Source organism: Pipistrellus kuhlii, unplaced genomic scaffold, assembly GCF_014108245.1.
Source record: "Pipistrellus kuhlii isolate mPipKuh1 unplaced genomic scaffold, mPipKuh1.p scaffold_m20_p_3, whole genome shotgun sequence".
Lineage (NCBI taxonomy): Eukaryota > Metazoa > Chordata > Mammalia > Chiroptera > Vespertilionidae > Pipistrellus > Pipistrellus kuhlii.
The window spans coordinates 92886503-92913567 of record NW_023425529.1 but is presented as its reverse complement, the minus strand read 5'-3'; the positions used below and the strand labels follow the sequence as shown (position 1 = coordinate 92913567).

General features: G+C 43.2%; 1 protein-coding gene and 1 non-coding gene across 6 annotated transcripts in view; both read left to right on the top strand.

The window, feature by feature from the left end:
* Positions 1-27065, top strand: part of LATS2 (large tumor suppressor kinase 2) — a 111700-nt gene that overhangs the window by 13927 nt on the left and 70708 nt on the right. For 4 of the 5 annotated variants that reach the window (XM_036455526.2, XM_036455530.2, XM_036455524.2 and 1 more), the window contains exon 2: positions 12316-12846. In XM_036455526.2, the coding sequence (XP_036311419.1) occupies positions 12511-12846 (336 nt within the window). In that variant the 5' untranslated portion in view covers positions 12316-12510. Of the gene's footprint in view, positions 1-12315; positions 12847-27065 lie in introns of those variants that run through there. The other variant, XM_036455527.2, reaches the window with a different exon arrangement.
* LOC118730959 lies at positions 13987-14094 on the top strand. Its single transcript, XR_004991685.1, has one exon. It is a non-coding gene; the product is annotated as a U6 spliceosomal RNA (small nuclear RNA).

Genomic DNA, 27065 nt, shown 5'->3' with positions numbered 1-27065 from the left:
CCCACAGTCAATAAGGAGGGAATATGCTAATCAGCTGCCATGCCCTCAAAGATGGCAGCACCCACAGCAACAAGATGGCGGCAGCACGTGGCAGGTCTGGGCCCACCCCTAGGCGGGCCTAGCCACTCCATGCCCCTGCCTCCGGAGTTCCCCAGTCCCCTAGACCCCCAGCTGCCCAGTACCGGCCTGAGGCGCACGCAAGCCTCAGATGTCGGCTGCTTAGCCGCCCATTGCCACCTGAGACTCAGGTAACCAGGACTGGCCGAGGCTTGTGCTGCCAGTAGTGGCAGCAGCAGAGGTGTGATGGGGAGTTGCCTTCCCCTGATTGCCGGTTCACCTCCTGACCCTTGGGACTTCTGGACTCTGAGAGGGAGGGGGCAGGCTGGTCTGAGGACCCCCCCTTTCCAGTGCATGAATTTTCATGCCCTGGGCCTCTAGTCCTCTCTCATAAAAAAGGAATATTGTAATTGACCATCACCCTCACAAAGATGGTGGCACCCACAGCTAATAAGGAGGGAATATGCTAATTGATTGCCACACCCTCAAAGATTTAAGCATCCACAGCCACAAGATGGTGGCGCACAGTCCCCTCTGCCCTCCAGCCTCCCAGGGCCGGCCCGAGGAATGACCAAACGACTGAACAAGCAGGTTGCGTGGGGTGACCAGGCCTGCGGGAGAGCCATGAGGGGCAACCAGGCTGCCAGGGGTGGCAGTAAGAGGTGACCAGGCTGGCGGGGGTGCAGTTGAGGGCGACTTGGCCAGCAAGGAGGGGAGATTTGGGGGCGACCTGGCTGGCAGGGAGGGGAGATTTGGGGGCGACCTGGGCAGCAGGGAAGGGGTATTTGGGGAAGACTAGGCTGATGTGGGGGGCAGTCAGGGGCCAGTAGGCAGGCAGGCAGGAGAGCAATTAGGAGCCAGTGGTCTAGGATTGTGAGAGGGATGTCCCCTGAGGAGTCCTGGATTGGAGAGGGTGCAGGATCGGTTGAGGGGACACCCCCCACCCCCTCCAATGCACGAATTTCATGCACTGGGCCTAAAATCATTGGGACACAACCCAGCTGGTTTGACTCATAAACCAGGAGATCACAGTTTGATTCCTGGTCAGGACATGTGCCAGGCTTACGGTTCATATGCCAGTAGGGGGCATGCAGGAGGCAGCTGATCAATGATTCTCATCCTTGATGTTTCTGTCCCTTTCTCCCTCTCCTTTTCTCTTTCTGAAATCAATAAAAACGTATTTTAAAAAATCAGTGTGCGGGACTGGTTTGGCTCAATGGATAGAGCGTTGGCTTGGGGACTGAAAGGTCCCCGGTTGGATTCCGGTCAAGGGCATGTACCTTGGTTGCGGGCACATCCCCAGTAGGGGGTGTGCAAGAGGCAGCTGATCGATGACTCTCTCTCATCGATGTTTCTAACTCTCTGTCTCTCTCCCTTCCTCTCTGTACAAAATCAATAAAATATATTTAAAAAATCAGTGTGGTCCTAGTTGGTTTCGCTCACTGAAGGGATCCTGGGTTTGATTCTGGTCAAAGGTATGCACCTTGGTTGAGGCTCCATCCCTGGCCCTGATTGGGGTGTGGGGGAGGCAACCAATTATGTGTGTCTCCTTCCCACTCTTTCTAAAAATCAACAAAAAGTAAAAGTAAAATACAATATAAATCAAGGGGACACAGAGTACAGACCATATAGGTCCATGGATATAAAGTTAAAAAACTGATCAAACTAACCGTTGGTGTTAGAAGTTGTGAGGGTGGTTCATTGAAGTGTTGGTCTGTTGTGGGTGGGGGCTTTGGGGTTGTACTAATTGGACTCCTTGATCCAGATGCTGTTTGTAAGAATGTGCTTTTTGTGAACATTTGTTGATTTATGTTTTGTACATTTAAATAGAAGTATAGATCTGGCCTGGTATCTCAGTTAATTATATACCAAGGTTGAAGGTTCAATACCCAGTCAGAGTGAAACTGAACAATAAATGGGTCCAAGCTGCCTGTCACTACTTTAGCCAATTAAGCAGGGATGGGGTTGAATCATATATGATTGTTTTTATTTTCCAGTATTGCTGGCAGCATGGGAGAGCAGGAGGTCATCCACAAAAATCTGTTCTGCCTGCCACCCCCATAAGCCAGCTGCTTATATTGGGTAGAAGGACAAAGATTACTTGGGGAAGTAGGCAACAAGAATAAGAATAGATATAATAGTTACAGATGACAGACAATGCAGGCTGGGGATTGCAAATCTTTCCAGGCAGTTCTCAGATAGGGAGAATGGACCGCATTTCCAGGTTAACTTCCAAGTCCTGGGATATACAACTGCCAGCCAGGTCAGTTAAACAAATGCTTTATTTAATCAGAACAAAACAATCACAGTTAACAGAATGATTAATATTTCTCATAACTATAGTTAGTCCTCACTATTCTATTTCTCCCTCCCACCCCTAACAATGGCACACATAGGAATCAACCAATGAATGCATAAATAAGTGAAACAACAAATTGATATTTCTCTCTGTCTCCCTCTCCCTCCTCCTCTCTCTAAAATCAACCAGAAACAAAAAAAGTATGTTAAACTTAAATATATTACTCCTATCTTCCATCCAAAAGCCTCACAGCTGTTACAGCTTTCAGTAGCTTTAAAGACTGAATTCTAGGGAGCATTATGAAGTTTCTTTTGTTGTCCCTAACTCCCTTTGTGTCTGCCAGTGAGGATGTCCCATGTCCTGGCTCTGACTTTCTCATAGCTTTTATTCTTCAATGTCAGCCATCTTTGTGTCCCTTGCCCTTAGCTCCTTCTTTAGTCTGCTGGTGTTACTACTCAATGGTCATTGACTGCTATTCTGAGATGTCAATTGGGAGGGACAGGAAATCTCCCTCCCTCACCTAAACACTCCGTTTCATGGCTCTAACTAGGTCAGTAGCTGGGTAAATGTCCCATGTGCTGGTGGCTCCTCATTTACATCTTTTAGCCCAGATCCCAGGTCAGGGTGTAACTAGTTCCTTAATACAACCCTCCTTGCTCCCACTGGTTGCTGTTCCTCATCTGGGTTTCATCATCTACCTAAAGTCTACGGTTTTCCCTTCTGAGCCACATTCCAGACTCAACTCCCTAAAGGGTACTTTTGGGCATATTACTCCTTAGCTTAACTGCGAACAGTGGTTCCCCATCTTTTGCACTAACTCCAGATAGTTAACATGGCATTGAAGAGCCTTTCGAATCCAGCCCCTTTGCACCTCCTGTTCTCATCCCTCCTTTCCTCTTCAGAAAGAGCCTCGTCCCACATATCTAAACCTGGTGGGTAGGTGGTGCCTACAGCCTTCACATTCTTCTGCTGTTTTGTATATGCTGTTTCCTCTGGCTGGAAAATCTACCCTCATATTTGGTTAACTCTGCTTCAAATAGTTTTCTGACTTTTTCCTTTATTCTCCCATCTGTTAAATGTGTTGTATGGTTGTTTGTTTTTTCTTTCTCCTCTCCCTCCCCCCATCTCTTTTTTTTTTTGAAGCTGTTTGCCCACCACACCTTCACTTCTCTCTTGACTGTGTGTCCGCTAAAGGCAGGGTTTTATTCTTCTCTATCAATCTCAGTGCCTGAGATTTAGGCATTTGGTATGCAGACAGTATGTAGGTGGGATAAATGAGTGGATTGGGGGAAAGGGAGTTGGGATGAATGTATTTGCTTACTGTCAGGCCACTGCTTTGCTTTGTTTATTGTGAAGATTTATCTCTTCTCTGTTTTAGGAAACAAGTTATATGTTTATAAATTCCCCTAGGAGAAGCCATACCTTGTGCCTCAGTTCTCAGACACCACCACTCAGAAATCTCCAAATGTGTTTTGTTGGAATGTGACCTTGGGTTTCAGAAAATGAGGTATTTCACAACAGATGCTTAGATCAGGAAGTTACGGAAAATGAGTGTGGTTGCAGTATGTCATCCCATTTCACACTAATGCAGCAGAGCTCTAGAGTTCTGGCCGATGGCCAACCCAGAGCTAGGGGACTTAGTTCCCACATCTGTAGTTCACTATCTGCATAGCCTTACAACAGTCCTTTTAGTGACTTTGATATGGTAGATGTCATGAACTAAAATATGGGTTTCATGTTGAAAGTGTATTTAGTCTGGTATTTTCTTTCTAAATGCAGGCAGTCTTCTCTGAGCTACCTTAAGAAAGGCGATGGTTATGACCCTCCATCTTCCCACTGAAATGCGACTGAGTTGAGTGGTTTTTCTCTGAGCATGATGCAAAGGTGATTTCTTTCCTGGGTTCTTGTCCAGGTGGATTTGAAGAATGAAGCCACAGACAAAAGGTGGTATATGAAAAGGTGGGAATTTATTGGAAACAAGCATAGACTCCCATGTAGGGACAGAGTCCTAAAGGGGGTAGCCCACTAAGCCTTTTTTTCTAAGGTTTATAAAGGCTGCAGTTCTTTGTGTCCTAATATTCCCTTCTGATTGGTTACCACAAGCAGTTTCAAAGCTCAAACCCACATAGAGCCCCTTCTTTGTCTCCCCCTTCAGTGGTAGAATTCTCTAACTCCTGTGAAAATATGTTTCCTCTTCCATTTGTCAGCATTTCTCTATGCCCTGTGGGTTTTCCCTTCTCCTGTGAATGATGTCTTCCTCTCCTCCCACCCTGTGGCACCTTTGTTCTTTGTGAATGAATGCCTTTTGGCAGCTCCATGGCCCTCACCTTTGTAGTCTTCCCCCTTTGGTCCCACTTTATTCTAAAACTTTCTAAACCTGCCTATTTTAGCCATAAAACTCTTTTCACCACCTTTAAAAAAAATGATTTCAATGTCATCTCTTGGGGTTTTCTGTTGTATATGGTTATATAATAGATAACTCTTAGAACAAGCCTGACACAGTAAATTCTGGTTAAATATTAGTTATCCTAATTTTTTTTCCACATGAGAATGTCTGAAGCAGTTTCTTTTCACAGTTCTAAAATTTATTCCTTTTATTATTATTTTTTAATGTTTTGTTATTTTAAAAAATATATATTTTTTAATTGATTTCAGAGAGGAAGTGTCCCAAGTAGATCCCGGGAAAAGTATCTGGAGTGTGTATCTAAGGCATCTCTTGAGATAAACTTTAACCCTGCAGGTGTGGAACATTCAAGTAGTTGCTAGCAAAGAGGCTACTCTATGCAAACAGGACCAAGGGCAGGCTTAGTACCAAAAAACCTAGAAGCTTTAATTTAAATTTTAAGCATACGCAAAATAATTCAATTAATTGCCAGAGGAATTACACCACATGAAACATGCAGTTGCAAATCACACAGCACTTTATTACTCACACAGTTTCTGGTGCTGCGGGTACAGGCTTATTGGGGATCTTAGTGGTTTGTCCTCTGCGGTCCAGCAGCTGGGCTGGGCTGGTCCTGATGCAGGGAGCTGGCGTTCCTCACCCGAGAGCTTGCTCGCGTCTAGATCGGAAGTTTTTAGGTTTTCTTCTGTCATCTGGCAGGAAGAGGAGTGTGGAGCCGTGTTGCTTGCTGGACTGACCAAAGGATGTGCCTTTGTGGCTGTCTTGACAGGCAAGCACATTGGCTGGTCTGAACCCCTCCCGCCCCCCAATTTTTATTTTTTGTTATTTTTTAAAAATAAATCTTTATTGTTCAGATTATTACAAATGTTCCTCCCCCCCCATTTGCTCCCCTCCACCAGGATCCCACCCCACCCTCTGCCCTTTCCCCACCCCCTATTGTCCTCATCCATAGGTGCACAGTTTATGTTCAGTCTCTTCCCACACCCCCACGCCCCTTTTCCCTGAGAATCGTCAGTTCACTCCCCTTCCATACCTCTGACTCTATTGTATTCACCAGTTAATATTGTTCATCAGGTTTTTTAATTCCCTTGGCTTTTAGTTTTTGATAGTTACGTATTTGTTGATCATAATTTTTATCTTTATCTTCTTCCTCTTCCTAAAGAACCCCCTTCAGCAATTCATATAATTCTGGTTTGGCGGTGATGAACTCCTTTAGCTTTTTTATTTTATTTGTGAAGCTCTTTATCTGGCCTTCGATTCTGAGTGATAGCTTTGCTGGGTAGAGTATTTTTGCCTGTAGGTTCTTGCTATTCATCACCTTGAATATTTCTTGCCATTTCCGTCTGGCCTGCATGGTTTCTGTTGAGAAATCAGCTGATAATCATATGGGTGCTCCTTTATAGGTAACTACCTGCTTTGTTCTTGCTGCTTTTAATATTCTCTCTTTGTCTTTTGCTCTTGGGATGTTTAATTATGATGTGTCTTGGTGTGGTCCTCTTTGGATTCCTTTTATTTGGGGTTTTGTGCATTTCCTGGACTCGTAAGTCTAATTCTTTCACCAGGTGGGGGAAGTTTTCTGTCACTATTTTTTCCAATATGCTTTCGATATCTTGCTCTCTCTCTTCTTCTGGGACCCTTATAATTCTGATGTTGGTTCGCTTGATAGGTTTCTTACACTATCTTCAACTTTCTGGATTCTCTTGTCTTCTTGCTTCTGTGGAGGAGTGTCTTCTGGCTCTTTATGTTCCAAATCTTTGACTTGATTCTTGCGATCTTCCATTCTGTTTTTAGGACTCTGTATAATACTTTTTATTTCAGACAATGTATTCTTTATTTCTAGTTGATCCCTTTTCATATCCTCATTGGTCTCATTTATTTTATTGGCCTTTTCTAGGAAATTCTTGAAAAACCTTATAAGCGTGGTTTTGAACTTTATATCCAGTCTCTTCTTGTTCTCCATTTCTTTTGTTTGTGATCTGCTTCCTTGTCTCGGCATTTTCACAGCTTCCCTGAGTTGGTAGGGTGGCTCTGTGTGCTAAGGTGTCCTATATGGTTCAGTGACTCAGCCTCCCAGTTACCTGAGGTGGGCAGTCTTGGCGTAGCCCTTCGTGGGCTGTGTGTGCAGTCTTGTTGTTAAGCCTTGCTTGTTTTTGGTATCACTGGGAAGCATTGATCTCCAAGCCAATTGGCTATGAGGATCAGAAGTGTGTCAGCTAGGAGAGTTTCTGTATTCCACTTGGATGGGGTGGAGTATCAGTGAATTATGTCAGTGCACATATGTTTATCTCTAACAGTGCAAGGGGCTACATGTGGTTATCTAGGGAGAGTACATCACTCACTCAATTGGTTATCTTGACAAGTCACTCTGAGTCAGTAACTGAAGTTCAGATCCTTATCTATAAGGTACACATGCTTCAGGGCAGTGGGGAATGTGTCCTTAATATCATACTGTAAGTTTCAAAGGAAGTTAATTAAACATTTCAATATCTTCTTTTTTAGGCAGTTTTTAAGGAATTTTTAAACGTTTTTATATATAACTACAACAGGAAGGGAGAGGGAGAGAGAGACACATCAATGATGATCTGCCTCCTGCATGCTCCCTTTTGGGGATTGAACCTGTTACAGAAAACGGAAGAAGAATAAAGCAATACTTAGAGAGATGGAGTTACATTTATTACACACAGGTCCAGAGGAAAATGTCTCAAATTCTGGGCCCCAACATACAGGAATTTTTCCTATTTACTTGTTTTTACCTTCTTTGTCTCCCAAATATGGGTGTTTCTGGCCCCTTTTGCAAGTTTTTTTTTTTTTTTTTTTTTTTTTTTTTTTTTTTTTTTTTTTTTTTTTACAGAGAGGAAGAGAGAGGGATAGAGAGTTAGAAACATTGATGAGAGAGAATCATCGATCAGCTGCCTCTTGCACACCCCCTACTGGGAATGTGCCCGCAACCAAGGTACATGCCCTTGACCGTAATCGAACCTGGGACCCTTCAGTCCGCAGGCCGAAGCTCTATCCACTGAGCCAAACCGGTTTTGGCCCCTTTTGCAAGTTCTTAAAGAGCCCGTATGTGCTGGGGCCTTGAGACCTCAACCAGAGGCCTGGCCTTGTGCCAGCACTGATAACCTTGTCTGGGGAAAGTTTAATGGCCTCTCTGAAGTGGGAGTAGTATTAGCAAGCAAGAATTTACAGAAGCCAAATAGCAGGGTTAAAATTTCAAACAGCAGTTTTTATATAAGATAGATGCTTCAAGCCCACAACCTGGGCATGTACCCTGACCAGGAATCGAACCGTTACCTCCTTGTTCATAGGTTGATGCTCAGCTATTGAGCCACACAGCTGGGCCATTCTTTAAAGTAGGGGTGTTGAACTCAATCAGAGAAGGGGCCAAAATCTAAAATCCAGCCTAAATCGCGGGCCGAATGGTTTACTGAACAATCATAAACTGACAATGTTAACCAGAAATGTGAATTTAAAATGAGTGGAACAATCTTTTCCTTAACAGTGCTGTTAACCAACTCACATGCTATCAAGCAAAACAGTAATATTGGTATCAAGCAAAACAGTAATATTGGAATGTACCTAAAATGCTCATTGTTTTGTTTTCTGGCTAGATGTCTGACACCGTTTTCCCCGGATCAATGAGTCAATGTTCGGTTTTATTTCTTGGGCTGTAGCAACCCGCAAAACAGCATGGAGGTTGTCATCGGTAATGCGTGATCTGTGCTTGTTTTTGTTCAGATTCATTATTGAAAACATCTGTTCACAAAGATAGGTGCTCCCGAACATGGATAGAATACAGGCAGCATGAAGTCGGAGCTCTGGCATTGAGTCAGGGGGCAGTAGAGGGTAGAAGTCCTCAATTTCAACATCCTGAAACCTTGATTTCAGGCCACTGTCAGACTGAAGCTCGATTATCTCCATCTGAAGGTGATGGGGCACATTGTTGACATCAACTGTAAAAGGATTGGCAAAGATGTCAAAGCCTGAGTGCTGTGTTCTAAAGTCAGAGAAGCGCCGCTCAAATTCACTTAGTAAACGGCTAACTTTGGTAGCCAGCCGACTGCAAGGAAAAGTACCAGAAATAGTGGTTGAGATACTCAAACAAACGGGAAAGTGGGCAAGATTGTCCTGTTCCAGTTGGGACTTCCATAGTTGAAGTTTACGCTGGAATGCTGTGATCATGTCAGACATCTTCGTGATGACTTGTTTGCGTCCCTGCAGCTTCAGATTCAGTTGGGCGAGATGCTCGCATATGTCACACATCATAGCAAAATCACATAGCCAGGCGGGATCCGACAGTTCAGGCAAGGGCTTTCCTTTACTTTCCATGAAAAGAGCAATTTGTTCTCTGAACTCAAAAAATCTTTTGAGGACTGCGCTCTTGCTCAGCCATCTTACTTCTGTGTGGTATGGCACGTCTCCATGCTCTGCACCCACCTCCTGTAAAAACTGCTGGAACTGGCGATGATTCAGGCCACGTGCCCGTTTAAAGTTAATAGTTTTAATGACTGTGGTCATTATGTCATTCATGTCCAGAACTTTTCCACACATAGCCTCTTGGTGGATAATGCAATGATAAGTAATCAAGGGTGTGTGGCAGTGACTTTTTTGCATTCTTTCCTTCATTAGTCCAACCAAGCCTTTCTTTTCTCCGCACATTGAAGGTGCGCCATCGGTAGTTAGCCCCACCAACTTTTCCCAGGGTAATTTAAAATTATTTATAGATTTCTCCACAGCCTCAAATATATCTCTACCAGTCGTCGTCCCATGCATGGCAGCTACATCCAAAAGTTCCTCAGTGACAGAGAGGTCGGTCTTCGTAGCACGTATAAAGATGGACAGCTGCGCTGTATCAGTGTTGTCTGTGCTTTCATCGATAGCAAGTGAAAAAGCGAGATAACTGCATGCCTGTTCGGCGAGCTGTGATGATAGATTTCCTGAGAGTTCTTGAACTCTATCTGCAATGGTGTTTCTTGACAAACTGACATTTTGAAAACTCTGTATCTGGTCTGGGCATACTTGCTCACACACTTTTAGCATGCATTGCTTCAAAAAGGCACCCTCTGAAAAACACCTTGAAGTACAGGCAATTTCTTCAGCCACTATAAAGCTTGCTTTCACTGCAGCATCATTTTTCGCTGTAGCCTTTGTAAACATTTGCTGCTGTGATTGTAGTTTGCCTTTTAGTTCTTTAACAATTTTATGCTTTTCTTCCAAAGTATATTTGCCATACTTAACATTATGTTTGGTGTCAAAATGACGACGTATATTGTACTCTTTCATCACCGACACTGTCTCATAACACAATATACACACTGGTTTGCCCTCTCTAAGCACAAACATGTATTCATTTTCCCATTTGTCATTAAATTGTCTGCCTTCACCGTCAACTTTTCTTTTCCTGGACATTTTGGGATCAATATTGGCAGTAAAAGATGTAGTTTATTGGAAATCTGCGTTAGAAAGAAAAAGTTGAAAACTGCACAGGGATAGCTTGATTTGGCAGATGGAGTGGAGAAAAAAAAAGTCAGTCAATAAATGCCTGGCTGGGTACAGATAGCAGATTTTGTTGCGATTTTTATGCCTGCACTTTATGCCAGGAACTGGCAGCTTCTGCTGTGTATTTTTTATGCCCGCACACTCACTCTCTCCTCTGCTCTGCCACCCGCACAACCACATCGGATGCCGGACTATAGGTCACGCCTCCTGAATCTCTTGTGACTTGTTATCTATGCTCATGCGTAATAGATAGCAAGTACGGTGGCCAGGCGAGGCGGCCAGCGAGATCACAAGCCTCCTATGTCACCGAGTCATTGTGATGGAATGCAGCGGAGTGCAGTGATGACAGCGCGGTTTGGGCCACATTGCAAGGCCTGGCGGGCCGGATTTGGCCCTTGGGCCTTGTGTTTGACATGTGTGCTTTAAAGAATGCTCTTTAGGTCAGTTTTTCTTTGAGCCTGGAGGGCATGCAGGGTTTTGCTGTTGGGACTAAGTGCTAGAGTTGTGGCAGTTAACTTGAATAGGACACAGGCATTGCCTTACTCATTATTCTTACCAAGTGTTATCATCTGATCCTTAGAGGGAGGGTGTAGAAGATTAAATGACTTTACTATATAAGTGTCAATTTCTTCAAGAAAGATATTTTTACTTTGATATTTAGGAAAAAATGGTGACAAGAATTGACGTTTTTAAACAATCAAGGAAGTAGTTACCTTGAAAGTCTTCTGATACCTTGTGCTGAACTATTTTCAATTGCAATATAGGACATCTTAGATGTGATAATTTTCTGGTATCTTTCAGGAAATTTGGGAGGATTTTATAAGGAAAACTTTCCAAAGAGATAGAACAACCACAGCTTTAGGTGGGTGAGAGGTTGGTGAAGCCCCAGGATAAAGGACAAAAGTATGAACCAGACATTAATTGTTTATATAAGGGTGGGAACATCCAGCCTTGTTGAAGCCCATGAAATCATTTGGTCTGGCCCTGTCAAAGCATTAGTGTAACTGGACAATCAATGGATCCATGCTGCCTGTCACTACTTGAGCCAATTAAGTGGAGACAGGGTTGAATCCTTTATGCGAGTTTATTCCAATATTGCTGGCAGTATGGGAGAGCAGCAGGTCATCCACAAAAACCTGCTCTGCAGCCCCCCATAAGCCAGCTGCTTATATAAGGTAGAACAAAGATTACATGAGGAAATATGAATTATAGGTATGGGAAAGTATGGCTACAGGCATGCGGAAGTAGACTATACAGGCTATCATGTGCTCTAACCAGAGACAAAGAGCTTTGTAATTTCTGAGGTGATGGTGATATGGAAATTTTGGACTGGAACCCAGATTCTTTGTCCGCTGGAGTCGAAGAATAAATCCACAGTCAGAAGGTGGTATAGCGAAGGTAGACATTTATTGAACAATACGGACTCCCATGTGAGGAACGGGAAAGATTCTCTCAGCACAGACGCCCACGTTGGGAGGGGGAAAGCGTTCATAGACTTCCTGTTCCCATGGTTTTTAAAGGCTGCAGTTCCTGTGTCCTGATCTCCCCTCTAATTGGTCAGTATTCCCTTTCCAATTGGTTAGTATAATAACTCCTGAGGCCCTCTTCCCTCATTGTCTGGTCTTCTCATTTCTTCTGGTCTTTCTTCCTCCTTTTTTATTTTGTAAATATAGATCTCTTGGCTACTCCCAGTTACCTTATCTTACGTAGAAGTAACTTGCCTCATTTTAATTGTTGCTGCTTCCTTGTCTTATGGAAATGTGCACTTGGCTTCCTTGTGTTCTGGAAATGTTCCTTCTCCCAGTTAGTAACCCTATGTTTTTTTTGATGGACTCAGTTCTAAAAATTCCCTAAGCCTGCCTATATTCTCCTGAAATTCCTGTTTCAATGGTTTCTTTTTGATCTTTCCAAGTTGAATATTTTCAAGATAATTGTCCCATTTCTGAAAAGTGTTATGTGAAAGTTGGTTCTATAGTGTAATGGTTAGCACTCTGGACTCTGAAAAGTGTTATGTGAAAACCACAAATGAACATTGTCTTTCCATCTTCTTTTTCAGATAGTGATGATCTTCAAATTGAAGGCTCTGAAAACTTTTTGTTCTCGATAGGAACTACAAAAATTGAAGGAAAGAAAATATTTAAAAGGAAATTGTTTTGAAACTGTGTTTACAACTAACTGATACTGTTCAGTTTTTTAAAAATAAAGCCCTTTAAGAAGATTGTATTTATGGTAAGAAGAAATTGGACTTAAAATGAGGCCAAAGACTTTTCCTGCCACGACTTACTCTGGAAATAGTCGGCAACGACTGCAGGAGATTCGTGAGGGGCTGAAGCAGCCCTCGAAGTCTTCCACTCACGGGCCACCTGTGGGACCAAATGACACTTCCCTAGACTCCAATGTCCTGGGGGGCAAGGATATTGCCCGGCAGCAGCAGCCAAGAACTGCCCCAAAGTTTGGCCCATACCAGAAGGCCCTGAGGGAGATCCGATACTCCTTGTTGCCCTTCGCCAATGAATCAGGTCCCCCGGCCTCTGCAGAAGTGAACCGACAGATGCTGCAGGAACTGGTGAACGCTGGCTGTGACCAGGTGGGTGAGCTCGCAGGGCCTGTGTGGCCATCACAGTAAGGGTTCCCCATAAAGGTGGTTTGAGTGGTTCACTATTCAGAGGAGGTTTCCAAGTTAGACCCTTTCTCTCCAAAAGGGTCATTTTCCCCCCAAAAGAAATGCTGCTTTTTCTATTCAGGCAAAATCCAGAATTTTCTGAATTGGGCCACGTGTATCTCCTGTTTTGTCCTTGAGAAGGGCTCTCACATGGAGCTCTTTCTTTGGGGTTTAGTTGGGCTTATTCTAAACTGTCATAGGGAAGAGGAGAATGGTTTCCCTTATCTTGTTTTTGGTTTGTGCAAAAGGGGAAGCTTGATTAACACAAATTGGCAATCCTTGACTGTTTTTCGCTATTTAAAAAACAGTTGATATGCCATTATAGGGGATGCAACTATATTACATCTAACTTCCCATTTTAAGAAACTAGGGGCCCAATGCACGAATTCGTGCACTGGTGGATCCAGCCGGCCCAGCCCCAATTGGGGGCGAGGCCTATCAGAAGGAGGAGATAGTGGGAGGTTGGCAGGCCAGCCCGCCCCATTGGGGTCCGATCAGGGTTGGGCCAGCTGTGGGAGGGGCCATAGGTGATTGGCTGATGGTCCCTGTCCCCAAATGGGGTGAGGGTTTCAAACAGGGGTCAGGTGCCAGGGTGAGGGGCTATGGGAGGTTGTCTGGCCAGTCCCACCCCTGATTGGTGTGGGGGCGGCCAATCGGGGTGGAGCTGGCTAGCAGGAGAGGCAGCAGGCCAATCAGGGTGGTGGGGGCCCATCGTGGGAGGAGCTGGGCAGGGGGAAGGGCTGCAGGAGGTTGGCCAGCCTGTCCCACCCCCAGATCAGGCCAGTTTGCTGGCCGCAGTGGGCATCATTGAGACCAGTTCTGGTTGTTACAGCATTCTGGTCGCTGGCTTTTTATATATATAGATGAGAAAGATTAGAGAAATCTTTGAAATGGTGGCAACATAGGCTGCTTTCTCAGTTGCTTAAGAATAGGGGAACATTAGTGGAGGTGGTACTGATCATGCATAAATACACAATTTATAGCTATACCTTTATGGTCCTGTTAGCAGTTCACAAAGCTAAATAAAACCCAGGTTGAGGGGCAGGGCCATATAACATGGAACTAGTGCTCACGTCAGCAGCACATATAACTAAAATTGGAACAAAACAGAGCAGATTAGCATGGCTCCTGCACAGGGATGACATGCAACTTTATGAAGTGTTCCATTTTTTTTTCCATTTTCTTTTTCTTTTAAATATATTTTTATTGATTTTAGAGAGGAAGGAAGAGGGAGAAAGATAAGAAACATCATTGATGAGAGAGAATCATTGATTGGCTGCCTCCTGCATGCCTCCTGCTGGGGAGAGAGCCTGCAACTTGGGCATGTGCCCTGGCCAGGAATCAAACAGAGACCTGGTTCACAGGTCAGTGCTTAACAACTGAGCCATGCCGGTGGACAGAAGTGTTCTATATTTTTATTGGTGATTACAAAGTAGTCAAAGGTTTGTAAAGTATAGCATAGGGAATAGGTACCAGGTGGGTACTAGAAATATTGTTGAGGAGGGAAGAATACTTTCTAAAGTACTATATGATTGTCTAATCATTATACTGTGCAACTGAAACTAATACGAAATAATATTGAAAGTAAGCTGTAATTGAAAAATAAAAATAAAAGACACACACAAATAAAATGGAATTACTGTTGAGCCAAGGTAAAAATGTAATAAGTAAAATGTAACTAGTAAAAATGTAGTTCCTTTATAAAATGACTATTGAAAGCAAGTCCTTAATTACCATCTGTCATCTGAAAAGTCGCAGTTGCACGAAAATGGAAATAACTTTGGTATTTTTGCTGCCTTGGAAAATTATGATTTCATGGTCTAAGCACATCAGGATGGCTTCAGCACTTTTGGTTTCTTAGAAATATTCTAAGTATGTACTCTTGGCATCACAGTCACAGGAAAAGGTGAACAGTGCCCTCTGTTATGTCCCAAAGAAATCTCAATCCTCCTATTGTAGTTTATTACTATAGAACTTACCTAGAGAATTAAAATTTCTCTGATGTTATGTTCATGAAATGAACCACATATTTTGTAGGGCCTTCCTTGATACTTTAGGATATACTGTGACTAACTTGTGTATAGAGAGCATTATATTGAAAGTTGCTTTTATAAAGCACAGGGTCATGAATGATGTAGTGTGGAGTATTCCAGCAGTGGAAGTTGGCAGCAAAGACATGCCCTTTCTCATTCTGAATATATGAAATTAGATATGCTGTCAGGTACTGCCCCTGTTGGAATGAATTGCTGAGTCTTGCAACCCAACAGTAAAGCTAAAACTTCTCCTGCAAATTACTTGCAAACAAAAGAGGTACTCAGAGCTGGGTATTCTTTGCAGCTGTGTTCAGCTCTGATAAAAAGAAACAACTCAAACAAATAATCCAAAATACAGGTGGGATCCCTTTGTGGTAAAATCCATTAGTGATGATTACAGTGCAAGAAATAATAAAGCTGGTGCTGTTTCCAATACAGTAAAATACAAATACAGTAAAATTGAGGATCACACCAGTAAAGTTCCCATAAACATTTATGTTAATTGCTAGTAAAAAAGACTCCCTTTACCATATTTTAATACTCTTGAAATAATTCAGTCAGTTGGGCCCTAGCCAGTTTCGCTCAGTGGATAGAGCGTTAGCCTGTGGACTGAAAGGTCCCAGGTTCGATTCTGGTCAAGGGCACATGCCCTTGTTGTGGGCTTGACCCCCAATAGGGGGCCGTGCAGGAGGCAGCCGATCAATGGTTCTTTCTCTTCATTAATATTTTTATCTTTCTTTTCCTCTCCCTTCCTCTCTGAAATCAATAAAATATATTTTAAAAAATAATCAGTTGGCTGTATAGTGTTACTTTATAAAACTTAAAATAGAGGTCCCTTCACAGTTATCCTCCAACTCAGACTCTTTTGGTCCAATAGAGGTTGCATTTGCTTTCAGAGAATTCTAGTCGGAAAGTCACTCACTCTGTGAACTTAGATAATGTGAGAGGAAAAGATCAGCAGCACTTCTAAAGCTGTATATATATCTTGAATAAAGCAGATTGTTCCAATTCCAATATAGGTACAGGGAATTCCTATTATTGGAACTTTTCCTCTCTGTCTTCCATTGTAGCGCCTTTTAGTTGAGGTGGTTTTGCTCTTTGGTATTTTAAATCTAAGTACCATTTTAAACCTTATATAACAACTAGAGGCCCTATGTACGAAATTCGTACAAGAGTAGGCCTTCCTTCCCCCAACTGCCAGCACCGTCTTTCCTCCAGCTGCCAGCAGGCACCCAGGACCCGGGCTTCCCTCACAGCTCTGGCTTCTTCCAGAAGGTTGTCCAGAAGGACATCCAGTCTAATTAGCATATTACACTTTTATGATTATAGATGGACTCCATGTTTTCCTTATTATAGGTGTTTAGTGGTGATACACACTTTCATATGCTGTATTCTGTCGCACATACATACATACAAATACACTTTTCCATTTTATTTTGGACTAAGACTTATTAAATACATTTGAATGTTTATAGATACGTATTTTTTTAAAAAAATTGTTACAGTGAAATCTATGTAAGAAAAATATATGATTCCTAAGAAATAGCTCAGGGACTTTTACCCAGCAAATTACACCTATGTACTAGCAGGTATGGGTATATATATTTTTTTTTAAAAAATATATTTTATTGATTTTGTACAGAGAAGAAGGGAGAGAGAGAGTTAGAAACATCGATGAGAGAGAGTCATCGATCAGCTGTCTCTTGCACACCCCCTACTGGGGATATGCCCGTAACCAAGGTACATACATGCCCTTGACCGGAATCAAACCCGGGACCCTTCAGTCCCCAAGCCGACGCTCTATCCATTGAGCCAAACCGGTCTCGGCAGGTATGGGTATATTTTTAAATAGCAATTTCTGGAAAAGTAGAGGACTTGAAGTATTTTCTGTGTAATGGCATAATGTAGAAGTCAAACGGTCCAATGTTCATAATAAACGTTTTGTACATAAATTAATAAAGACATGAAAATTTTTATGGGGGAAAGAAACAAGGCAAATAGACTAATATTCCTTAAGGAAGGAACTGCTATTTATTTATTTATTTATTTATTTTATTATTTATTTATTTAAAATATATTTTATTGATTTTTTACAGAGAGGAAGAGAGAGGGATAGAGAGCCAGAAACATTGATGAGAGAGAATCATCAATCAGCCGCCTCCCACACACCCCCCACTGGTGATGTGCCCACAACCAAGGCACATGCCCCTGACCGGAACCGAACCCAGGACCTTTCAGTTCACAGGCCAAACCGGTTTCGGCAGGAGCTGCTATTTAATATAGATGTAAGGAAGTGGAAAGATAAGTATTTAGAGTAGGGGTGTCGAACTCAATCAGAGAAGGGGCCAAAATCTAAAATCCAGCCTAAATCGCGGGCCGAATGGTTTACTGAACAGTCATAAACTGTCATTGTGATGGAAACGCAGCGGAGTGCAGTGATGACAGCGCGGTGCGGGCCACATTGCAAGGCCTAGCGGGACGGATTTGGCCCGCGGGCCTTGTGTTTGACACGTGATTTAGAGTGTCATTGGAGACTTTAATTACTGGAATAAATAATAATTTCTATTTAGCTTTTACTTTTTCTTTTATTTACTAGGGGCTCAGTGCACAAATTCATGCATCATGAAAGGAATTGTGGGCCGCGGAGGCTGCAGTAGGCACAGGGGCAGGTCTCAGCCCATCCTCTGTGCTCCTACTTGGCCCCTCCCACTGCAGCCCCATTCCTTTGTCTGCCAGCAGCCCTGTTCCTGCCGCCACCACGTGCTGACAGCACTGGCCCCTCTTGCACCCACTGATGGCTATTGGAGTGATTGGGGCTGGCACCAGCACTGGGTGTGAATAGAGCTGGCACCAGCAGCGGTTGTGAGCAGGGCCAGTGCTGGCAGCAGGTGCGAGTGCCAGGCAAGACCTTGGAATGCAGGAGCAAAGAATTTTCAGTAACTACCAGAGGTTTGCCCTGATGACAGCGACCAGCTCGCCTTGGGCTGGCACCACCTCCCTCTCCCCCCCCACTCACCTGCTTCACCATCCCACCATGGCCAATGCCTAACATGTTTCGCACATGCCTCCTGGGGGTCAGCGCACATCATAGCAACTGGTTATTTAGTTGTTCTGCCATTCAGTCTGTTTGCATATTAGCCTTTTATTATATAGGATTTTTGTTGATTTTAGAAGAAGGGAGAGAGGAAAACATAATTTGTTGTTCCACTTTATTTATGTACCAGAGGCCCAGTGCATGAATTTGTGCACAGGTGGGGTCCCTTGGCCTGGCCGGCAGTCAAGGCCTATCAGGGGGGGCCAGCGGCCAGAAGAGGGGTCCCTGGGAGGTTGTCCAGCTGGCACCCTTATTGGGGCCTATGGAAGGGGGCCAGCTGGCTGGGGGAAGGGACTGTGGGAGGTTGGCTGGTCATCTCGGGGTCACCTGGCCAGGGCAAGGGGCTGTGGGAGGTTGGCCAGCTGGCAGGGGTGGGGTCCGCGGGAGGTTGGCTGTGGGAGCACACTGACCACCAGGGGACAGCTCCTGCGTTGAGCATCTGCCCCCTGGTGGTCAGTGTGCATCATAGTGACTGATAGACTGGTTGTTCCTGTCATTTATTCTTAACAGTCACTTAGGTTTTTATATATATAGATTCATTGGTTTCTTCTTGCATGCACCCTGACTGGGAATTGAACCCAATACCTTGGTATTTCAGGATGGTGCTCCAGCCCACTGAACTACCTGTCCAGGGCAGCTTTGACTTTTTAAAGCATTTAATTTCACTTTTTCTGTTCATCTTTATGGTCTCGACTTACCAGGTTTTGCCTCTTTCTTCCTGACAAAGTTTTAAAGTCACTTGTTTGATTTTGCAGTGATGTTAAAATATGTAACATTCCTGCTCCTCAGAAGCATGTGACTTGTGTTTCCAGGGCATGGTTGAGGGCTAACAGGTATGAGGGTGCTCACTGCACTCAGACTACAGTGTGTGCAGTTACAGTGGGGCTGGGAGAGCCAGGAGCTAATTCAGTGGCTCTCAGACCCTTAGAATAACTAAGAAATTTTCCATGTATGTCCCTGAAGGAAGACAGATGAGAGATTTCCTCTAGTCAGGTGCACTAGGAAATGCTTTAAACAGTTGCTATGTGCTTTTTCTCTTTGGACAACTTCATCCTGGCCTCCCTGAGCTTCCCTCAGTGACCTGCGTGAGGAGTGCTAAGTCTGAAAGTTTTGCAGACTATTTAGGGCCCTGGCTTGACACACTACATTTCTCTGGTCTAGAATTTCTCTGTTAGTCTAATTTTCCTAATTCTGATTTAATATTGTTTGTGTTTAAGTGATTTAAATCTCTATTGGAGTGAGGCTAGGAAGAAATGTAAACAAACTGATTTATTACAACAAATGCAGCAGAAGGAAAAAGTCAATGGTCAGGGTGTGCATTTAAAGGCAGGTTTCCTGAGAACAATGGTCATAGCACCAAGTAAGTTAGGTGATCCGGTTAGTAAAAAAGGGGGTGAATTCTTTGCATTCTCAAGCTAAAAGGTGCAGAAAGTCAAGTTTCTCAATTTTCCTATATAATAAAGTCCTAATATGCAAATCGACCGAATGGTGGAATGACAGGTCTCTATGATATGCACTGACCACCAGGGGGCAGTCGCTCAACTCAGAAGCTGTCCCCTGGTGATCAGTGCACTCCCTCTGGGGGAGTGCTGCTCAGCCAGAAGCTGGACTCAGCTTGCAAATGCAGCAGCGGTGGCGGGAGCCTCTCCCACCTCCAAGGCAACACTAAGGACCCCTCAGGGGATGTCCTACTGCTGGTTTAGGCCCGTTCCCCCAAGGGGTCCTGGACTGCGAGAGGGCGCAGGCTGGGCTGAGGGACCCCTTCGCCCCCAGTGCACGAATGTTGTGTGCTGGGCCTCTAGTCCTATATGATATTCCTCAACCTTTTGCCAAATGAGGGAGACCTGTAGAGGGGTGAGGTCTGCTGGGTCCTCAGATCCCCCATCTCATTCATGGTGTTTGAATAGCCCTCGGGTCAAATGCTGTTGTGGTTCTGAGTACTGGCCTCACTGAAACCACACAGCAGTGGTTTGACATGGACTTCAGTGGTCCTCTCAGCATTTCAGAGGCAACTATGGCTTGGTTTCAGGGATCACACAGGTAGCTGGAGCTCTGCCCTGTCCCCATTGTTATTGATCTGTGCCCCAGCAAGTCCTGATTACATGTGCTTGTTTCACGCATGTAATAGGAAGGACATCAGTGCTCCCTTAGTGTGGCCCATGCATGCTGCTTGTCTCCTCACTGAGGACTACTACGGCCATTGTCAGTGCTTTGTTTGCTGATGTGTGTCACATCCCTGATGGGTTATTCTCTGGGACTTCTTTCTGTCTAGCTCTGGCCCCCTGCAGTTCACCAGGCTGTCCTTCTTAGGGAGCCCTCTCACTTTTCCCCTGTGCCCTATGGCCTGGTCTGCTCCCAGGCACTCTCCCAAAGGCTTTTGACATCTTGTTTTTTGGCTGGTTATGTTGCTTCCCACCTTCCTGTGTCTGGATTTGGGCATCTGTTGTGGTTTAACTCAAATTCTTGTTACCACAGGTTCTTCTTGATTCTTCCAGCTGCATATGAGCTGCTCCTTCCACACAGTCATTTATTTCTAACTCCAAAGGAGCCCTTGTTGGCAGATTATTGTGCCCTTGTGCCCTGCCCACTCTCCTGTGTTTGCAGATCTGGGGGTAGGAGTGGGGGCAAGTGCCTCTGAGATGTACTCAAAGAGAGCTTTGCAAAGATGCTCCCATGTACCAACCCTCGAAGAATCCTCAGCTCATTCGTCAGATGCTGGCATGGACAGAAACATGACTTTGCATCATTTACTTTGTTTAGCTCTAACAATGTGCACTATCAGGAACACTCTAGAGATGCCGTGAGAAAGGCTAACACTGAACCACTCTTCCTTTATTTCAATGACAAGATCCTGCCTCAAGATTACTTCACTGTAATGTAAGTATTTTGCTAATGAAAAAGATGAAGTTGTTCCTCTTGGACAAGAATGACTTTTCAGTGTTACTGAACACCCATTGCTGCCCTGAATGTTAATAAGAGGAGAAGGAAAAAGAAACATTTTAGCTTAGGAATGCCAGTAATGTCACAGGAAATTGTATTATAATACAATAGATTTTGGGTGTAGCAGTTCCTTGCCTCCCATCCCCTCCTTTTTTTGACTTTCAACTTAAATTTGGCCCTGCCAAAAAATAAACTGTATACCTTTACTAGTAAAGGTAGGATTTAAAATTACTTTGACAAAACACAAACAAGTCATACCTTTCTACCATATTCCCTTACCCCCTTTTCTCTAATTATTAAAGTAGCTAGAGGCCTGCTGCATGAAATTTGTGTACTGACGGGGAGAGGTGTCCCTCAGCCCTAGCCTGCACCCTCTCCAATCGGGGGATGTCTGATTGCCGGTTTAGGACATCCCTCTCACAATCCAGGACTGCTGGCTCCTAACCACTCACCTGCCTGCCTCCTGATTGCCCCCAACCACTTCTGCCTGCTAGCCTGATAACCCCCTAACTACTTCCCTGACGGCCTGATTAACACCTAACTGCTCTCCTACCAGCCTGATCACCCTTAACTGCCCTCCCCTGCAAACCTGATCTCGCCCTGATGTGTGCTCCCCTCCCCTCCCCACCCCCCACCAACCTGGTTTTCCCCAATTGCCCTCTGTTGGCCTGATCTTGCCCCCAACTGCCCTTCCTTGCTGGCCAATTTGGTTCTGATTGGTTGATTTCTATGCTAGTCAGCATCAAATGCTCTGCCTCCTAGCCAGCCACTGGCTCCTCACAGTTAACCCAGATTTGGTTCTGATTGGTCGGTTTCTATGCCACTCAGCATCTCTGGGCCTATCAACGGGGCCTGATCAGAAAGGCAGGGCTAATCAGCAGCCTTGGTGAAGGCCTGGAGAGAAATGGAGGCGCTACTGCTGACCAGGCCAGGAAAGAGAGAGAGAGAGAGGTGCCACAGATGCTATGGATCAGACCCTGCTTCTCTCTCCAGGCTTCTCTCTGGGCCTGATTCGCAGCCCCCTCAGCAGTCCGTGCTGGGTCACGGTGCCTGCAGCCATAGCAGTCAGTGCTGTGTTGCCACGGCAACCCAGCGCTGACTGCAGAACTGACTCTGATTGGTCAAGACTCCCGGTTGTTGTGAATGTGATGGACCCAAGGTTTTTCTATATATTAAGATATGTGTTATTGTATAAATTTGGAAAATATAGAAAAGTATAAAAAGAAAATAAAAATTGCCTATAATTCTGTTAGCTCAGGTATGACCATATTTTGGTGTAAAAGAGGCCAAAATTTTTTCTAATGAAAGGAAATTAAATAAAGTGAGGAGGAATGTACCAGTGGTGACAGGTGGAAAAGAGTTTATCACAAAACAATATATATACAATACGATCCCAATTCTTCTGTTACAAAATATGCATACCGTATTTTCCAACGTATAAGATGACCCCCTAATTTTACAGTTAAAACGTTTAGGCCTATATTCGTTATATAAGACTACCCCCCACTTCAAAGAAAAGACTTCTTTGCCGTCAAGATCTGCAGGTAATTTTTGTGCAGTTTTGGTCTTTTGCCCCCGATTTTCGGTTGACTTTTTTTCTTTTCAAAAGTTGTCTTATACGCCGGAAAATACGGTATGTTTATTTCATTGACTAAGTTACCACCAACCCCCATCAGTGTGCTTCCAGAGTGTGTCTGGCACCTGTCCACCTCCCTTTGTCCCACCACCACATTTCCACCTTCACTCATCCAGATAGCAGTGTCTCCTGACTGTTCCTCCCACCCTTGTCCCCATCTGTTCCCTGCACAGAGCCTTACAAATGATTATCCTGAAATGGAAAAGATTTTGTCATTTCCCTTCTGGAAACTTCCCACTGTACTTGGGATGAATTCTTGGCTGGCCAGGTAGATTCCTCCTGCAACCTCTAGTCACATCATTTTTCCTGCAGTTGGTGCTCTGACATACCACTGGCCCCTGTCTCTGTAATGCCCATTCTTCCTCAAAGGCTTGTCTTGATGTTGTGGACTCAGAAAGCCTTTCTGATCCCTGAGGCTATAACAGATTCCTCTGTTTTATCCTCCCTCATTACATTGTAAATTTTCCTTTATAGCATTTATCAGATTTTGTTACTAAGTAGTGATTTTATTTAATATCTATCTCAACTTTTATTGTTATTTTTATTATTATATTTAAAATTAAATATATTTTATTGATATTTTACAGAGAGGAAGGGAGAGGGAGAGATAGAAACATTGACGAGGGAGAAACATCGATCAGCTGCCTCCTGCAAACCTCTTACTGAGGATGTGCCCGCAACCAAGATACATGCATTTGAATGTCATCAAACTGGTACTTTTGAGTCCACAGGCTTTATCCACTGAGCTAAATCAGTTAGGGCTCAACTTTTAGATTTCAAGCTCCATAAGGCAGTGAATTTGTTCTGGTCACCATTCTCTAGGACCTTAAACTTCTTAAAAAGATCGGATAAATAAGGGATGGATAAACATTTTGTTATAAATATTTTCATTAAAAAATAGTTTTATTGATTTTTTTTTTTTTTTTTTTTTTTTTTTTTTTTATAAAGGGAAAGGTCAGAGGGAGGAAGGGTGGTCAGGGAGAGGAGACACACAAACATCTATTTATTGTTCCACTTATGTATGCATTCATTGGTTCTTGTCTGTGCCCTGACTGGGGATTAAACCTACATATATGGGGGTCTAAGCTCTAACCAACAAAGCTACCCAGCCAGGGCGAAGTATATATATATATATTTTTAATCTTTATTGTTGAAAATATTACATATGTTCCTCTTTCTCCCCCATTGACCCCACTAACCTGACCCCACTAACCTTCTTTCCCCCTCTCCCCCCAGGCCTTCACTACCCTATTGTCTGTGTCCATGCAAATAGGTATACCAGGTCTTTGGTTGATTACCTCCCACCCACACGCCCCCCCACCCTCCCTTTTCTCCAAGATTCCACACTCTGTTCTATGCTTCTGTGTCTCTGAATCCACCCATTCATTATTTTGTTAATTAGAGTCCACATATGAGTGAGATCAAGTGATGGATTTATTTAATTTAGCATGATATTCTCCAAGTCCCTCCATGGAATCTCAAAGGATAAGATATTCTTTTTTTTTTTTCTTTAAAAAAAAAATATATATTTTATTGATTTTTTTACAGAGAAGAAGAGAGAGAGTTAGAAACATCGATGAGAAACATCAATCAGCTGTCTCCTGCACACCCCCTACTGGGGATGTGCCTACAACCAAGGTACATGCCCTTGACTGGAATTGAACCTGGGACCCTTGAGGCCGCAGGCTGAGGCTCTATCCACTGAACCAAACCAGTTAGGGTGAGATTCTTTTTTTTTTTAACGCTGCATAGTATTCCATGGTATAAAAGTACTACAGCTTTTACATCCACATGTTTACTGATAGGCACATGGGTTGTTTCCAAATCTTAGCTATTGTAAATTGTGCTGCTATGAACGTAGAGGTTCATACATTCTTTCTGATTGATGTTTTGGATTTCTTAGTATATATTCCTAGAAGTGGGATCACTGGGTCAGATGGCAGTTCCATATTTAATTATTTGAGGAAACTTCATACTGTTTTCCATAATGGATGCCCCAGTCTGCATTCCCACCAGCAGTGCACTAGGGTTCCCTTTTCTCCACAGTTCTCACCAGCACTTGTCATTTGTTGATTTGTTGATGTTAGGCATTCTAACTGGTGTGAGGTGTCACCTCTTAGTCATTTTAATTTGCATCTCTCTAATGATCAGGGACTTTGAGCATTTTTTTCATATGTCTCTTGCCCATCTATATGTTCACTTTGGAGAAGTGTCTATTTAGGTCCTTTAATCATTTTTAATTGGATTGTTTGTCTTCCTTTTGGTAAGTTGTATGAGTTCCTTATATATTTTGTCTATTAACTCTTTATCAGATGTATCATTGTCAAATATGTTTTCCCATACATTGGGCTCCATTTTGGTTTTGTTGATGCTTTCTTTTGCTGCTTTTTCTTTTTTTGTAATTCCATTTGTTTATTTTCTCCTTAGTTTCCTTTGCTCTAGTACAGTGGTTCTCAAACTTTCTAATGCCGCGACCCTTTAATACAGTTCCTCATGTTGTAGTGACCCCCAACTATAAAATGATTTTCGTTGCTACTTCATAACTGTAATTTTGCTACTGTTAGTGAATCGTAATGTAAATATCTATTTTCCATGGTCTTAGGTGACCCTGCTAGCGCTTCTTTATTTATTTATTTATTTATTTATTTTTTAAAAAAATATATTTTATTGATTTTTTTATGGAGAGGTGGAAAGAGGGATAGAGAGCTAGAAACGTCAATGAGATAGAAACATCCACCAGCTGCCTCTTGCACACCCTCCACTGGGGATGTGCCCGCAACCAATGCACATGCCCTTGACTGGAATCGAACTTGGGACCTTTCAGTCCGCAGACCGATGCTCTACCACTGAGCCAAACCGGTTTTGGCTGCTAGCGCTTCTTAACCCTGCTGTAGAGCCTAAGTCCATATTTACATTACGATTCATTAACAGCAGCAAAATTACAGTTATGAAGTCACGACCCACAGGTTGAGAACCGCTGCTGAAGAACTTAAGACCATCGGAAAACAAAGATATTTACATTACGATTCATTAACAGTAGCAAAACTACAGTTATGAAGTAGCAACAAAAATAATTTTATTGTTGGGAGTCACCACAACATGAGGAATTGTATTAAAGGGTCGAGGCATTAAAAAGCTTGAGAATCTCTGCCCTAGTAGATATATCCTTAAACATATTGCTATGAGAGATGTCTGAGATTTTGTTGCCTAGGCTTTCTTCTAGGATTTTTATGCTTTCCTGACTTACATTTAAATTTAAGTAATTTTTACATCTTGAGTTTATTCTTGTGAATGGTGTAAGTTGGTGGTCTAGTTTCATTTTTTTTTGCATGTATCTAACCAATTTTCCCAACACCATTTATTGAAGAGACCACCTTGAATCCATTGTATGCTCTCGCCTCTTTTGTCAAATATTTATTGAGCATAATAGCTTGGGTCAATTTCTGGGTCTCTGTTTTGTTCCATTGAACTATGTGCCTGTTCTTGTGCCAGTACCAGGCTGCTTGAATTATACTGGCTCTGTAGTATAGTGTGATATCTGGTATTGTGATCCCTCCAACTTTGTTCTTCTTTCTCAAGATTGCTGCAGTTATTTAGGGTCTTTTTTGGTTCCATATAAATTTTTATAGTATTCTAAATCTGTGAAATATGCTTTTGGTATTTTAATAGAGATTGCATTGAATTTGTAGATTGCCTTGGGTAGTATGGGCATTTTAATGATGTTGAATTCTATCAATCCATGAACACAGTATATTCTTCCAATTGTTTATGTATTCCACTATCTCTTTTTTCAATGTCCTGTAGTTTTCTGCGTACAAGTCTTTTACTTCCTTTTTAAGTTTATTCCTAAGTATCTTAACTTTTTTTGGTGTAATGCAAATGGGATTGCTTGTTTGGTTTCTCTTTCTGAGAAATCATTATCCTATATAACAAAGAGCTAATATGTTAATTAGTCTGGACAGCAGAATGACTTTCTGGAATGACCTTCTGGAACAACGAGCAGGCAGGGATTGGGTTGTGAGGCAGCCCAGCTGCCACCACTCTCTGCAGTGAGATAAATGGGGGGAGGAAGCTTAGTGATCAATCACCCCACAGAGGGTGGTGGCAGAGGGCTGCAAGGGCCTATGCTTGCACAAATTTTGTGCATTGGGCCTCTAGTTGCTGTAAAAAACGACCATCCATTTTTCGGTATTAATTTTGTATCCTGCAACATTGTCAGATTCCTTTATTAAATCTAGTAATTTTTTAATGAAGTCTTTAGGGTTTTCTATGTACAGTATCATGTCATCTGAGAGTTTTACTTCTTCCTTTCCCATATGGATTCCTTTTATTCTTGTCTGATTGTTGTGGCTAGGACATCCCTTACTGTCCTATATAATAAAAGGCTAATTTGCAAATAGACCGAACGACAGAACAATCAGTCGCTATGATGTGCGCTGAC